At 39.8% G+C, this 12,949-nt stretch overlaps 2 protein-coding genes across 2 annotated transcripts in view; one reads left to right on the forward strand and one right to left on the reverse strand.

The window, feature by feature from the left end:
• The window catches only part of nudcd1 (NudC domain containing 1), a 30,913-nt gene extending 20,527 nt beyond the window's left edge, over window positions 1-10,386 (reverse strand). The window contains 6 exon segments of the mRNA XM_018699350.2: window positions 2,335-2,458; window positions 2,460-2,524; window positions 4,076-4,259; window positions 6,680-6,865; window positions 9,214-9,368; window positions 10,164-10,386. Of these exon segments, the coding sequence (XP_018554866.1) occupies window positions 2,335-2,458; window positions 2,460-2,524; window positions 4,076-4,259; window positions 6,680-6,865; window positions 9,214-9,368; window positions 10,164-10,278 (829 nt within the window). The 5' untranslated portion in view covers window positions 10,279-10,386.
• A 181-nt stretch (window positions 10,387-10,567) lies between these two features.
• Window positions 10,568-12,100, forward strand: LOC108899083 (transcription and mRNA export factor ENY2-2). Its single transcript, XM_018699359.2, has 5 exons — window positions 10,568-10,704; window positions 10,812-10,886; window positions 10,987-11,057; window positions 11,142-11,216; window positions 11,833-12,100. Exons 2-5 carry the CDS (start codon window positions 10,819-10,821, stop codon window positions 11,907-11,909), a joined length of 291 nt encoding a protein of 96 aa, XP_018554875.1. The 5' UTR covers window positions 10,568-10,704; window positions 10,812-10,818; the 3' UTR covers window positions 11,910-12,100.
• Window positions 12,101-12,949: the final 849 nt, after the last annotated feature.

A 12,949-nucleotide genomic window follows, 5' to 3' on the forward strand; every position in this document is an offset into this window, starting at 1 on the left:
TTTCAAAACTATCCACTTGATGATGAAGCATAGTGGCAGTTTATCACATTTGGCATTTATTTATAAGTAGGGTGTGTTTGGTTTCTGGTGATAATCCAAGCTGTAGAGAGACTTTCCAGCCATTCATTTGGATGCTCTCTCTAGGTATACAGTATATCCGTATTAAATGCATATCTGCGCTTCTTCTCCATTAGTCACCTCCATCTCCTGCTTCTTTTGTGTTTCCTCTCTCATCACTTACAAGTCTCTTTGAAGATGCCTTCTCTCTTGACATCTAATACAGTTCTTCCTCTCCAAACAGAGAAAGGCAAAGTGCTGATAAAAGGATTGGCTAAAAAGCTGCCATTGTGCACCAGCAACACACAAACACACACCTTGCTCTGTCTGGGTCACACAAGGTTCTTTTTTCTCCCTTTTTTATATATCTTTTAAAAAGGAGAGTAGCTGTTTGTCTGTCAGAGGTTGTGAGTGTAAAACCAGTAAAGGGGATAAAAACAGCTGTTTGGTTCAGTTCAGACTGACATGACTGCTCACCATATGTTTTGTGAAGAAAGCTCTGGTGGTGTGAAACCCTCCCCTGTGATATGGTCATAGAGTTAGTGCATGTGCTGTGAAATCGGTCAGTTAAAGGAACAGTTCAATATTTTGGGGAAATACACTTGTTTGCTCTCTTAGGCAAGAGTTTACCTTGAGAAGATTGATACCTTGATACCACATTTTTTTTAACCTTTGGCCAAAGCCAGGCTAACTGTTTTCCCCCTGTTTCCACTTTCTTTTTCTTTTTAACCCTCTCCTGACATTACCTTAATATTTAGCATGTGAAAACAAGAGTGATTAGAAATTAGTAATTGGCAATTTCAAGAATTAGTCATTTAACAGTTGCTTAACAAGAGTGCATGACATTTTTGTTTCAGTTTGTAAATGTGAGAATGTGCTGCTTCATACACTTTTTTTTCTAATGAGCAATTTGATGGCATCACTTTGGGCTAAAATAACTCACACACTTTTTAATACTAAGTCAAGCCATTACTAAAATATATAATAAAATCATTATGAGTAATTGTCATTAATTGCAGGTCTAAACCAAGCCATCCCAGATTCTCATTCTTCCACTAACTAAACAGACACTTTGATCAACCACTGCCAGTAAGAGGAGACGCAGACACTGTTCATCACAATGTCAGCACAGACAGGAGTAAATGGCCCTGGAAACGAATCTATGTAAACAGACAGCAGATAAGCAGATCTAACAGAGACCCCAGCCTGATTAGGAAAATCCTGCTGCCCACTCAGGCGTTTCTATGACTATAACCCAAATAGTCAGTTTGTGCCTTCACCGCTAAGCTCTTCCAGGTACTGAGCAAAAGACGTAAAGGTTGCTTGATAGAAAACAAACAGATGGAACTGCGTGATGATGAGTCTTAACCGTTAATAGTCTCATCAAAGAAATGCCAAGAAATGAGTGATGAGGTGATATCACATCTCTTATGGAGCGAGGCACGATTGTAGCTCAGAGCCCAGATGATGTTTGCATTTCACTTTGTTTCAACAGTTTTACAGACGGGGCTTGTTGGCGCTCTGGCCAGTTTCAGACTGTGATCTTAGTAAGAAAAAATAAATAAATAAAAATGGCACTCTGTCACTATAAATATGATCAATGCCAAACCATGTCAAAATCTCTTTTAGTGTTTTCTCAAAGTCTGAAGCATGAGTAAGGCTGTCAATTCTTCTGATGTGTCTTCATGACTTTTTCTAAATTGGGTCTGCACTCTGCAAATGCATAAAACCTTTCTTTCATCAACCTTGTTAACAGCAGCAGCGGGCAGACCCTTTCGGTAAAAAAGTTGTAATAAGCCCAATTTATGTATCCAACCCAGCACGTAGAAAATGTGAGTGACTAGCTGGTGGAGGAGGTGTAGCATTTAGCAGCTGAAGAGCCAGGTATTCTCAGTGAGGAGTGAATATTAGACTTTAATTTGTCAAGGGGCTAGAAAGAGATTTGTATATAATGTTCCCTGGATGTATAAATAGGTACTGCAACTTATCTTGGCTGAGAAGTCACTTCTCCAAGCAATTCACATGATAAAATATTCATAAACGTAACTGCTAAACATTCTCTGAGACCCAAAAAGGAGCCAGTGTTTAGAGAGAACTACAACAGCACTTTTATCTCCTGCTAACATAGAAAATAAGAGTAAGTGACCTGATAAAAATGGGTTTTAAAGTCTAAAATTATGAGGTAAAGTTGTTTTGTAAAACAGAGAATTCTTTAACCACAGTAATAACTTTCCAGCAGTGTGCTGGCAGCATTTCCCAGCAGCACCTCTGACCCACCTGTCTTCTCCACCTCCATGGGCTCTGGTTCGGGCTGCTCCACAGGACGACCGTCCACATGCGTGAAGATGAACGGTTTCTCCGAGGCCACCATCAGTCCCTTCCCCTGCGGCTCCACTGCTGCAGTAGTGAGGCACTGACTTCCCCCTGAGGACCCTCCTCTTCTTCACCTCATATTTCTTCTCCTGACCTGCATGTAGAAACCGAAGGATACAGAGACGAAGGTGTAAAGTAATTTCGTCTTCTATTAAACTCAGACAGAGACCAAGAGGAACAACAGCATCAACACGTCTCATGTCAGAGCTCTGTAGAAAGCTCAGGTTATTTTACTGGACTCCCACCACTCCTTACACAGTGAGTCATTTCCATCAGGGCCCACATTTTACCTGATACCCACTCAATAACCAGTCTTTCATTCTTTTCTTTTATCAGTTATTAGTGCTGTGAAAAAGATGCAACTGGTGTACAACCTGTCTCTGCCTCCTGCTTTTCTTTTTGTTGTTTTGTTCATTTGACTGTCTATAAACCAAATTAACACCATGTAACACTTCCTGCTCTACTCTCTTACTCTCATCCTATCTATTTGTTATTACAATAGCTCCATAGCGGCAGGCTAGTTACAGCACAGGTGCTACAGAAATATACAGGGAAGAAGTAAAACAGTGTTGAAATATGACTTTAAATGAGCTGATCTGACCATTAGATTAGAAAAGCAGGCAGTTCAGCGAACTTAGCATTTCAGAAGCTGGAACCAACAAATGTTAATGTGTACATGAAAATGACTTAAATGATTTATCAGTTGTCAGGATTACCATCAATTCATTTTCTGTACATTCACCTAATTAGCTATTTATTCTAGGCCTAAAAAGAATGAACATAATTTGTTTTAACATTTTTTTAATAGATTTTTTAAGTTTAGGTTTTAAGTTTAACAAAATAAAATATGGTTATAGAGGGGTAAAATGTATCTTCTGTATTTTATATACTAACAAGGAATAGCAGAGGACACAATTACAGGACATCACACTATAAAATTTATACCTACTACCAACACTTCATGATACCTGACATAAACTGCGACAGAAATGAAAAGGGAGAAACCTCTGATACACATACAGCATTTTCTATTACTGTGATTTAACAATATTTTCCAACCTGCATTAAGGCGTACTGTATGACAGAATTGATTTTAGAGACTCAGATTCCCCTTTAAAGTGACATCCAAACCCTGCTGACTGGTAAAATTGTAACTGAACACCAGGCAGTAGCTGATTAGTGTTAACAAAATGTAGATTTAGTCAAATAATAAGACACTAAACAAACAACCAAAGATTAGGCTACAGCGAGCAGATATCAAAGTGCTGCATCTTTAAATCCAACTAAATGAGGAAGGGACTCTCAAAGGGCTGTTTCTGTTTTCTTTGGCTATCCAGTGTTTGAATCATTAGCCAGGGTCTCTTTCTTTATCAGCATGTGCCAAGAACTTTAATGACAATCCTTGTTGCCAATGTTTGCTTCAGAAGACACTAATCTCATCTGGGACATAATAATTAAACTCCATCAAAGGCAGACTGTGACTAACTTCCTAGTATGGTTTAATTAAAAAGGGTTTCTGTCGTCCACTGGACAGAACAGGCTTGAAATTTAGATCCTGATTCAGACCTAATTATGTATGACACACTTGTCTTTTATGACTTCATACTCAATTACCGAAATTATGATAGGTCAATGCACCACCCACCATGTCCCACAGTGTTGGCGACTGTGATCCACTCGAGAGACACAGAGTATCCACTTCCTTTGGCTTCCTGCAGGTCTTTCTGGATGCGGAGCAGCAGGACCTCCATGGTGTGGACTCCAGCCTGGACATGTGAGACGCTGTGGAGGATGGTGAAAGGCTCGCCCAGGTCTTCACTGAACAGTTGCTATAGGCACAGAAGCAACAAATACAGTCACTTTGACAGGATACAGTTGATGTTGGGAAAATTAATGTTAATATTTTTAATAACAAAAATTAAACACTGATCCCCAGGAAAAAAAAGAGCAAAGACATTTTTCAACAAAGAAAATTACAACATACTGTATGTATTAAATGACTGTGGTCGATTGTTCTGGGTATCACCTTTGAAACTGTCTCACTAATTTCATCAAGAGCTAGGATGAGCCAGGATCTGAGTGACTTAACCTCTCGAAGATAGAGCAGTAACCACAGAAACTCGAGCTCATTAACAGAGAACTGTAAATATAGCATTAACTGTTAGCATAAAAGGTCCATACTGCGCTTTCAAAAGGAGATATTTGTCTTTATTTTATCAATAAAATGCTAATTCAGTCTACTATTTCTGTATCAGTGTCTGCAGTTGTCTAGTTGAATAAGATGATGTGATGCTGAGAGGCCTGACTTTAATGCAACTGCATGAATATATCTGATTTATAAGCTGGGTAATCACAGGATATCTTTAGAACACACACACACACACACACACACACACACACACACACACACACACACACACACAGAGTCTTATCTCCATGATTTCAGGGGGCATTACATTGAAATACCTTGAGTTCCTTCACTAGCACCTTCTTAACCCCAACCTTAACACGTCTTCAACTTTAAAATTGAATGATCTCTCTCTCTCTCTCTCACACACACACACACACACACACACACACACACACAAAACAAAGCAAGAGATGCAATAAGGTCTGGTTGGGATCCCTGATTGCTGAAACTTAAAATTGCGACATTGGAAGTCACTGACTCGAGGGCTTAAATCTTCATTACAAATTCCTCTCTTGAACTTTGCTTTTAGAATTGCATCAATTCTGCTTGTTGCACAGAGTGAACTCTCATTTGTAGCCAATCCCAGCTGCAAGCCTGTTAACGGGATAAAATGCACAAAGACCCATCTTATAAGAGACTCCATCCCTTACTACTACAAGCCAATTACCAAAGGCTTGCTAAGCTTTTTAAACACAGAAGCTGGTTCTAAGGCTTGAATTTCCATAACAGTTAAAACATGTTTCTTTTGACAAGTGTCTGTGAAGAGTAATTGTACATTTTATAATGCAAGAGCACATTTATACATCTGCATTTCTAAACAGGACTCCAGGTTGGTTTGGTTAAAGAAGTCAGGTTAAAGGATGAGCCTGGGAATACTAAATACATTTCTTATTGTCAACAAATCCCATGAAAAGACACTGACAAGAAAAGACAAAACAACAACTGAGTGCTAATCTGTCTCAACAACGTCTGACTTAAGTACCTTGTCTATAGCACTCACTTCAAGCTCACTGGTTCCTACTGATGACAAAAATCTGTTTTAAAAAGAAAGGGGGTCACAACTGCATAGTTTCATTTTTTAACATTAAAAACAGGAGTAAAATTGTTCATGTGTTGGGGACTATTTTCAGCCATTGATTAATACACACACATACCCAGTGCAACAGTGATGTGTTTTTCAGTTTTTGGCAGCAGTGGAGCTCTGATGACACTGATGAATAAGCTACATCAGGCTTTGGCTACATGGGCGATGCTTCTTAACAGGATCAATTCATGCTAGGATTTGGTCTGTTTCACTTGTTGACAATGACGACAATGACAAAAATTTGAATATGGCCCCTGAATATATCTCCTGAACTATTTCACAACCCACGTGAGATTTTTAGAAATGAGACAGAATGATGACTTTTCATTGTCCGCTGGAGGAGGTGAAAAAACTGTCACAGTTTTAATTACCCACCTGTTTTAAAGAACTATAACTGCTCCTGTGGGGTTTTGAGATTGTTATTTAGTGACTCAGTGATTATATCACCAGTTGCTGGGGTGTCTGGGTTTGGACACCTGATTCCTGGACATTTAAAACAGCTCCAGTCTCCTCTAATCTTGCCCTAATGTCCCAGCTGTGAATGACACAGCAATGAGCAAGTGACTGGCATTACAAGAAGTATCGGTTACAAGTGCTAACAGCTCAAAGTGTCAAGCCAGTAAAGCAGATGACAAAGCAGCACTGTTATTACGATGTTACAGGGAGACATGTTTCCTCTTCAAAATTGCAAAATTGTTTATGTCAGTTTTAGACAACACTAATTTGTGGAAATAAGAGCGATGTGATCTGTGTAAGACCTTTCTGTACAAAGTCAGTGGTTCAGTCAGTGTTGCTGCACTTACACTTAGTCACCAGTAGAGGACAATGAAAGGTCATGAATTAGTCACTATCCTTTAACCTTCACGGTGACTGTTAGATTATATTGCAACTGACATATTCTGCACTCTGTGGATAATGTCTTAATTATGGAGACATAAGAAACACTTTGAAAATGTATCCGTTGCCACACTTACTTCCCACTTCATATGGGAGCTGTCCCCTCTCTTGCCGGTGCGGAGGAGGTGCAGTCGCCCGGTGCCGTCAGAGAGAGCAGCCCAGGTCGCGGAGGTGAGGCTGAGGGAGGCGCAGAGACGATCCTCACACTGACTGGACTCAGCACTTATACGGTAGACCTCTCTTGGCTTCCCAAGGGCGGTGTCCTGGATTCACAGCACAACAGATGCATCAGTACTCCATCAAGGCAACCACAGAAAAATAACAGCAGTTGTTTCAACACGACCTTTGAATGTGTGTTGTGTTGGTGAATAGGGATGAAACTGACTTTATTTTCTTGATTAAGAGATTAAGATTATTCATTTGGCCTAAGAAATGCCCATTACAACCTCACCAAGAAGGGCTGAATCGAGGGCAAACGGACTTGGTTTAAGATCCTTGAAGGCATTTCACATTTCATCAAAGAGGCTGAAAAGGAACTGAAAAACTGAAGAAGCCTCTTGGATGAGAGGTTAAACGTGTTCAAGGATTTTAAACCAAGTCAAGTTGTCCTTGATTTAGCCTTCTCTGGATAACCATGATGCGGATGAAGAATCATCACAGCACATTACAACTTTACAAATCCAAGGTGACGTCTTCTAATTTGCTTGTTTTGTCCAACCAACAGTTCAAAATCCAAATATATTCAATTAGTTGTCATATATGACAAAAAAGCTGCAAATCTTCACATTTGAGAGGCTGACACCAGAGAACACTTCTTTGCTTGAAAAGTAATTCAATCAATAAATTGATTATGAAAATAGGTGCAGGTAAATTTTCTATTGTTTCAGCACAAGTGATGAAGAAAAAATAGGAATGGGACAAAGTGTATTTCGTCTAAACTGAGGGAAGAGAACAAGGTCAAACAATCCTACACGTCTGTCTAACACTTATCCGCAAAAATGCCAGACCTCGCCCCATCACCTAAGGAAAAGTGATAGACAAATTCCAGAGTTCTGCCCCTTTAACTGGATCCACACTGAAATTTAATGGGTTCTCTATGCCCCATAGGGATGGGGAATGGATGGTACAAATCATTTTGTCCTGCTGACAAACAAACAGACAGACAGACAGACACAGGTTAATATATAACCTCTTTGTCAGAGGTAATAAAGTTAGTGGTATGCATGTGTCTGCTACCAACCAATCAAATTACTTTCTTTAAGCAGTCCAGTCATGACTCACAGACACTTAATAACAGAGGGCTTTGAACTACAGAAGAGAAAGGTCACTGCTTTCATATCAAATGGAGCACTCTAATCCCATAAGATATTTTGGTGATCAACATCTAAAACAAGAACACACAGTGCAACATAATTTCCATAATGTTCTCATTGTTAAAAAGCTGCAGGAGGATATCTACAATATAAAACCTAAATAAGAGGAAACAACATGTACTCATCACAGAGAGACAAAGTTATCAACTGTCATGTGGTCACCCATATGAGACTTGGCTGTGATTCATTACTCTCAGTGCCTTATTAGTAATAGATAGATATGCCACCGCATGAGCATCAATTACTCATTGCATGAAGTAACAGTGTTTCAAAAGGACTGTGCAGCAGCTGCCCTGTTGTTGCCATGGAGCGTGACACTGTGCATTATATGGCTGCCTAATGTATGATGCACCTTTGAGATCATTTTCTCCATCATTCGTGCCGTTAATGCTCCAAAGGGAGCGTGAACCGCCAATGTACGACATGCAGAGCGACACCTCTCTGCAGACGTACACAAAAGGCCCCGGCAGGGATGATAATTATCATGTGATGATTGTAATTAGAATTTGAGCAACACATTTCCATAAAGAGTCATTTAATGATGCCAGTGAAAGCCAGAAACACTGCCTCACAGGATCATAGTCTGATGATCATCATTCAGGCCAGTTTAGACATAAAAAACACAGAAGCAGCGCCAATTATCTCTAATCATGGTCAATGATGTCTTAGACATAAAAGAAGTCTCAGCTGAAAAGGCTGTTGGGCTGATTTTGATCCTCATCTCAGCATCTTGGTGCTGAGTAACAAACCTGGATCAGTACTTTACATCAATTATATAATCATCCCTTTAATTAAACACAACGGCTCATCCAAAACTTTATGTTCTGTGTTGACTCATAGAATGCACAAAAAATAGCAAAAAAAAATGTATTTCTTGCTCATTGCTGTGTCAGGAGACTTGCTTGAGACTGTCTCTAACTGAACTGACTAACCTTCAGCAAGAGAACAGCAGGTTAGGTAGATTCTAATGAGCCACATTGATACTGCAGCTTTTAAAATGTTAATATTGTGGAATTTTTTGCAAGGATCATATTCTCTTGACATCACCTGCCAGAAATGCATAATGGGATGATGCTGCAATTACACAAGTACTTGGTCACCACCTACTGGTGCATCAGATGCATTAAAGTACACCTCTAATCCCACTGTCACAACATCAGAATCACAACCGCTTTATTTGACATGAAGAATAAATACATGGACAACTGATTAAATACAGGATTTTTTAAAAAGTTTACCAGAGTGACGGTGAGACTGAGAACTCGTCCTTTGCAGTCCACAAACAAAACACTATCTTCATACCAAGGGTCTAAATGCAGGTAGTTGTACATGCCAAAAGCACGCATATGTTCCAGGGTATACTGAGTATCCTTCAGCTTCACTTCCTCCACAGCTGTGAGACGGATGAAAAAGCAAGAGGTTAGATAGGACATGAAAACGAAATGATGTACACAATTTCTATCATGTCCATGTCTTGTGTTGTTTTTAATGCTGTGTGGTGACGCCAAAGACAAATTTACACAACACTGTGGTTGATGAGATGATGCCTCACTCGGTAACACTGCTTTCAGTAGACAGCTACATATATGAAGCAGTGAATTAAATGGAGCTGAATCTAACAATTATTCTCATTGTTGATAAATCTGTAGATTAATTTCTCAATTAACTGATAAATCAAAACATCAAAAAAATGTCAGATAATAGTGAAAAAGCTCCTTATACTTTCCCAAAGCCCAAAATGAAGCCCATTAATGTCTTCTTTTGTCTGACCAAAGGTCCCAAACCCAAAGATACTCAAATATTACCATCATATATGATAAAGAAGAACAAATCTTCACATTTAAGAAGCTGGAACCAACAAATATTTCACAGTTTTGCCTAAAAAAATGACCATAATAGTTATTCAATTTTCAAAACTGTTGTCGATTAACTTTCTGTGAATAGACTTATCAATTAATTGACTAAAATGTTGCAGTTCATTTTCTTGAGGACCCCCTCAGGAGGACCTTTAATTTCACTTTGAACCACTGGTTTACAGCTAGAGCAGCTTCAGTGTTAGTTAGCATAACCACAGTACGTTTTCAATTATTACCAACTGTAAAAAAATGAGTATATTACATGGAGGAGTGATAACTGGTGGCAGTGCTCGGCTAGCACACTTGCTAACTGTATTCTAAGTTTCTCTTACCAGCATCCAGCTCCACGTTGTAGGTAGGTATGGCGTCCAAAGACAACCTGTAGCTTTCAAAGTTGGGGTCCAGCAGGTCTCTGTTGACCTTCAGGGAATAGTTAGACGCAGCCATGTCTTGTTAAATATGACTGGCTTGTTCACAAGTTGGTGACAACCCTGTACAACAAGATGAGGATGGTGAAGGAGTCAGCAAGACACACGTTTCCTGTTTTGTCGCACACGGAGCCATTTTACAGCGGACACGACCTGCCCCGGGCGCTCACGGGAAGATGAGTCCTTGTCGTACTTTCTCTTAAAACGCTTTGTGTTCTGTAGCAAATTTTCTTATTTTAATATTTACAATCGGAACACAGTCTGTTGAAGATGAACTGTGTTATCAAAAAAAGTTTCTTTTTCACACTGATACAATGTGTGGTCGGTTTGTGCGGATTAACCGCCGCCAAAGCGGAACCGTTAAACCGTTAATCTTTGAACGTTTCTGACGGTACGCTTGCGTTAAGGGACAGTGTGTTCCCCAGCTGATCCATTCCGACAAAAGGTAACGTCCACCTGGCTGCTAGCTGAATTAAACCTGTATTTTCCATATTTTCCTCCCATCGTTGAATCTAAACTGACTCCACTACTGTTTTTTTAATTGATTCTCAGACAGATCATGAGCAAAGATTCCCAAATGAGGGCCGCAATAAACCAGAAGCTGATAGAAATGGGGGAACGGGAGCGGTAAGCGAGCCTCTTTCTCTGCAGTGATTTGGTTGTGAATGGTTTAGAGACCGTGCGATGGCTTTACATTACATGATGTCAACTAAATGTGTGGCCGCAGGTTGAAAGAGGTGCTCAGGGCAAAGCTGGTGGAGTGTGGATGGAAGGATCAGCTGAAAGCACACTGCAAAGGTATTGTATGTAATTATGTGTGCGCGGATGTGTGTTGTGGTCCCATGAAACAGCATCTGTAACCTCATGTACTCTTGTGTCCAGATGTGATCAGAGAAAAAGGCCTGGAGCACGTTACAGTGGAGGACCTGGTCACAGAAGTCACACCAAAAGGCAGAGGTATTGTCGAAATGTTCAAATGCAAACACAACACCAGACATGTAGAACCAGATTAAATGAGATGATCTGATGAAGAGAAAGTCTAGTGATAAGTAATGTTAAAAACGGTAATACTATAAACATTAACTGAGCACTTTATTAGGAACACCTGTACACCTCCAATTATCTGATCAGTCTGTTGTGTGGCAGCAGTGCAATGCATAAAATCATCAGTATGAATACATGGATCCAGCCAGCAGTTCAGGCCGGTGGTGGTGTAACATCACACACATCGCAAAAGTCACAAACTGGTTTCATGAACATGAGAATGAGTTCAATGAACCTCAGTGGCCTTTGGGATGCAGAGCAACATCTCCATCAACAGCAACATTTACAACATCTGGTGGAGACCACAAGGCTGTTTTACTAAATATAATAGTCGCCATAAAAAAACATGTCCCGTTGATAAAATTGTGCTGCAATAGTCAAAGGTGTTATTAATATAATTATAATAATGTTTTGTCTACCTCCTTTACAGTGTTATAGCTGCAGAATTTAAATTTATAACACAAAGATCTTTCTGTTTTTCTGGTCAGTGCTCTGACATCTCCTTTTTTTTAAAATCTGTTCTCTGCAGCACTCGTACCCGACAGTGTGAAGAAAGAGCTCCTGCAGAGAATCAGAGCTTTTCTAGCTCAACATGCAACCTTGTGAATGAGGCAGTTCGTGTCTAGACATTTTTCTACTCACTGTAAATCCACAATTCAAATCCAAACGGATGTTTGTTCTCATTGTGAGCGATGCTGAAGTGTTATTTTTATTTTGTATCGTGTGTTTTCATATTGATTTTAGTTTGTTATGCAGCAGTTTTGGAAAAAAAAATAAAGTCATGCCTATTTTGGTCACTGGGGGTCTTCCTGAAGTTCTTTCTGAAGACCTGTTTGACCTGTTTGGTTGATTTCTGTGTTCAGACCAAAAGAATGCAGACAGATCTGCTTTCTTCTTTTTTGCCATCTTTTTCTCATGACTGATCTCAGCTAAAAATAAGACGGTATGACTGTAATGTCACCATCTCCTTGTACATGACCCTGGGGCTGTTTAGTTCTTTAGGATGTTATGTAAGGAGGCTAAATGCAGGTGAAAACTTTTACTTTCTTAAACATAAAGTTGTTTCCTGGAGAATCAGACATGACCTCATGGTGCAGCAGTTACATCATTTTCTGTTTCAGGAATCAGGAGTGTTTTCTATGTTATAGATCAGAGGAAGTTGAAGCAGATGCACTCATGCTCACACATGTTGCATCACCGTCTGAACCTGCAGAACAACATATCTATTCCTGTTCGTGCCATCTTCAAATAACGACAGTGACGGGGGAATTTATACTATTACAGTTTTTAGTTTGGTGCGTGGGCAGTGTGAGATCTCGTGTGTTTTTTCCTCCAGCACAGTGGGTCCCTGTGCGCAGTGGTTGTTATGTATGATAGCTGTCAGTGCCTGCTTCTGCCAACACACCAGAACAGACACAGCACCGAGCGCCAGTAAAAGAATCGATCACATTAAGTAGATTTCCATCCACAACGCTGAAGTTTTAACAGTAAGTTTTGGTGTCTCACACCCACACCACTTTCATCAGTCATCATCATCACTCATCCCACTCCTGCCCAAAGCAACAGAACACTTAAAAACTCAAAGTGTGTATCAGGTCTAACTGAAGGTTCACTTGCATGTATGAAATCCAACATTCTTACATTAA

The sequence above is a fragment of the Lates calcarifer genome, linkage group LG3 (genome assembly GCF_001640805.2).
Source record: "Lates calcarifer isolate ASB-BC8 linkage group LG3, TLL_Latcal_v3, whole genome shotgun sequence".
NCBI classification, from domain to species: domain Eukaryota; kingdom Metazoa; phylum Chordata; class Actinopteri; family Centropomidae; genus Lates; species Lates calcarifer.

What these genes read in the sequence shown, in the direction of transcription:
- LOC108899083 (XM_018699359.2), top strand. Translation starts at nt 10,819, where the DNA reads ATGAGCAAAGATTCCCAAATGAGGGCCGCAATAAACCAGAAGCTGATA. An exon ending in GCTGAAAGCACACTGCAAAG is followed by an intron (nt 11,058 to 11,141) that starts GTATTGTATGTA and finishes TCTTGTGTCCAG; the next exon opens with ATGTGATCAGAGAAAAAGGC. An exon ending in AGTCACACCAAAAGGCAGAG is followed by an intron (nt 11,217 to 11,832) that starts GTATTGTCGAAA and finishes TGTTCTCTGCAG; the next exon opens with CACTCGTACCCGACAGTGTG.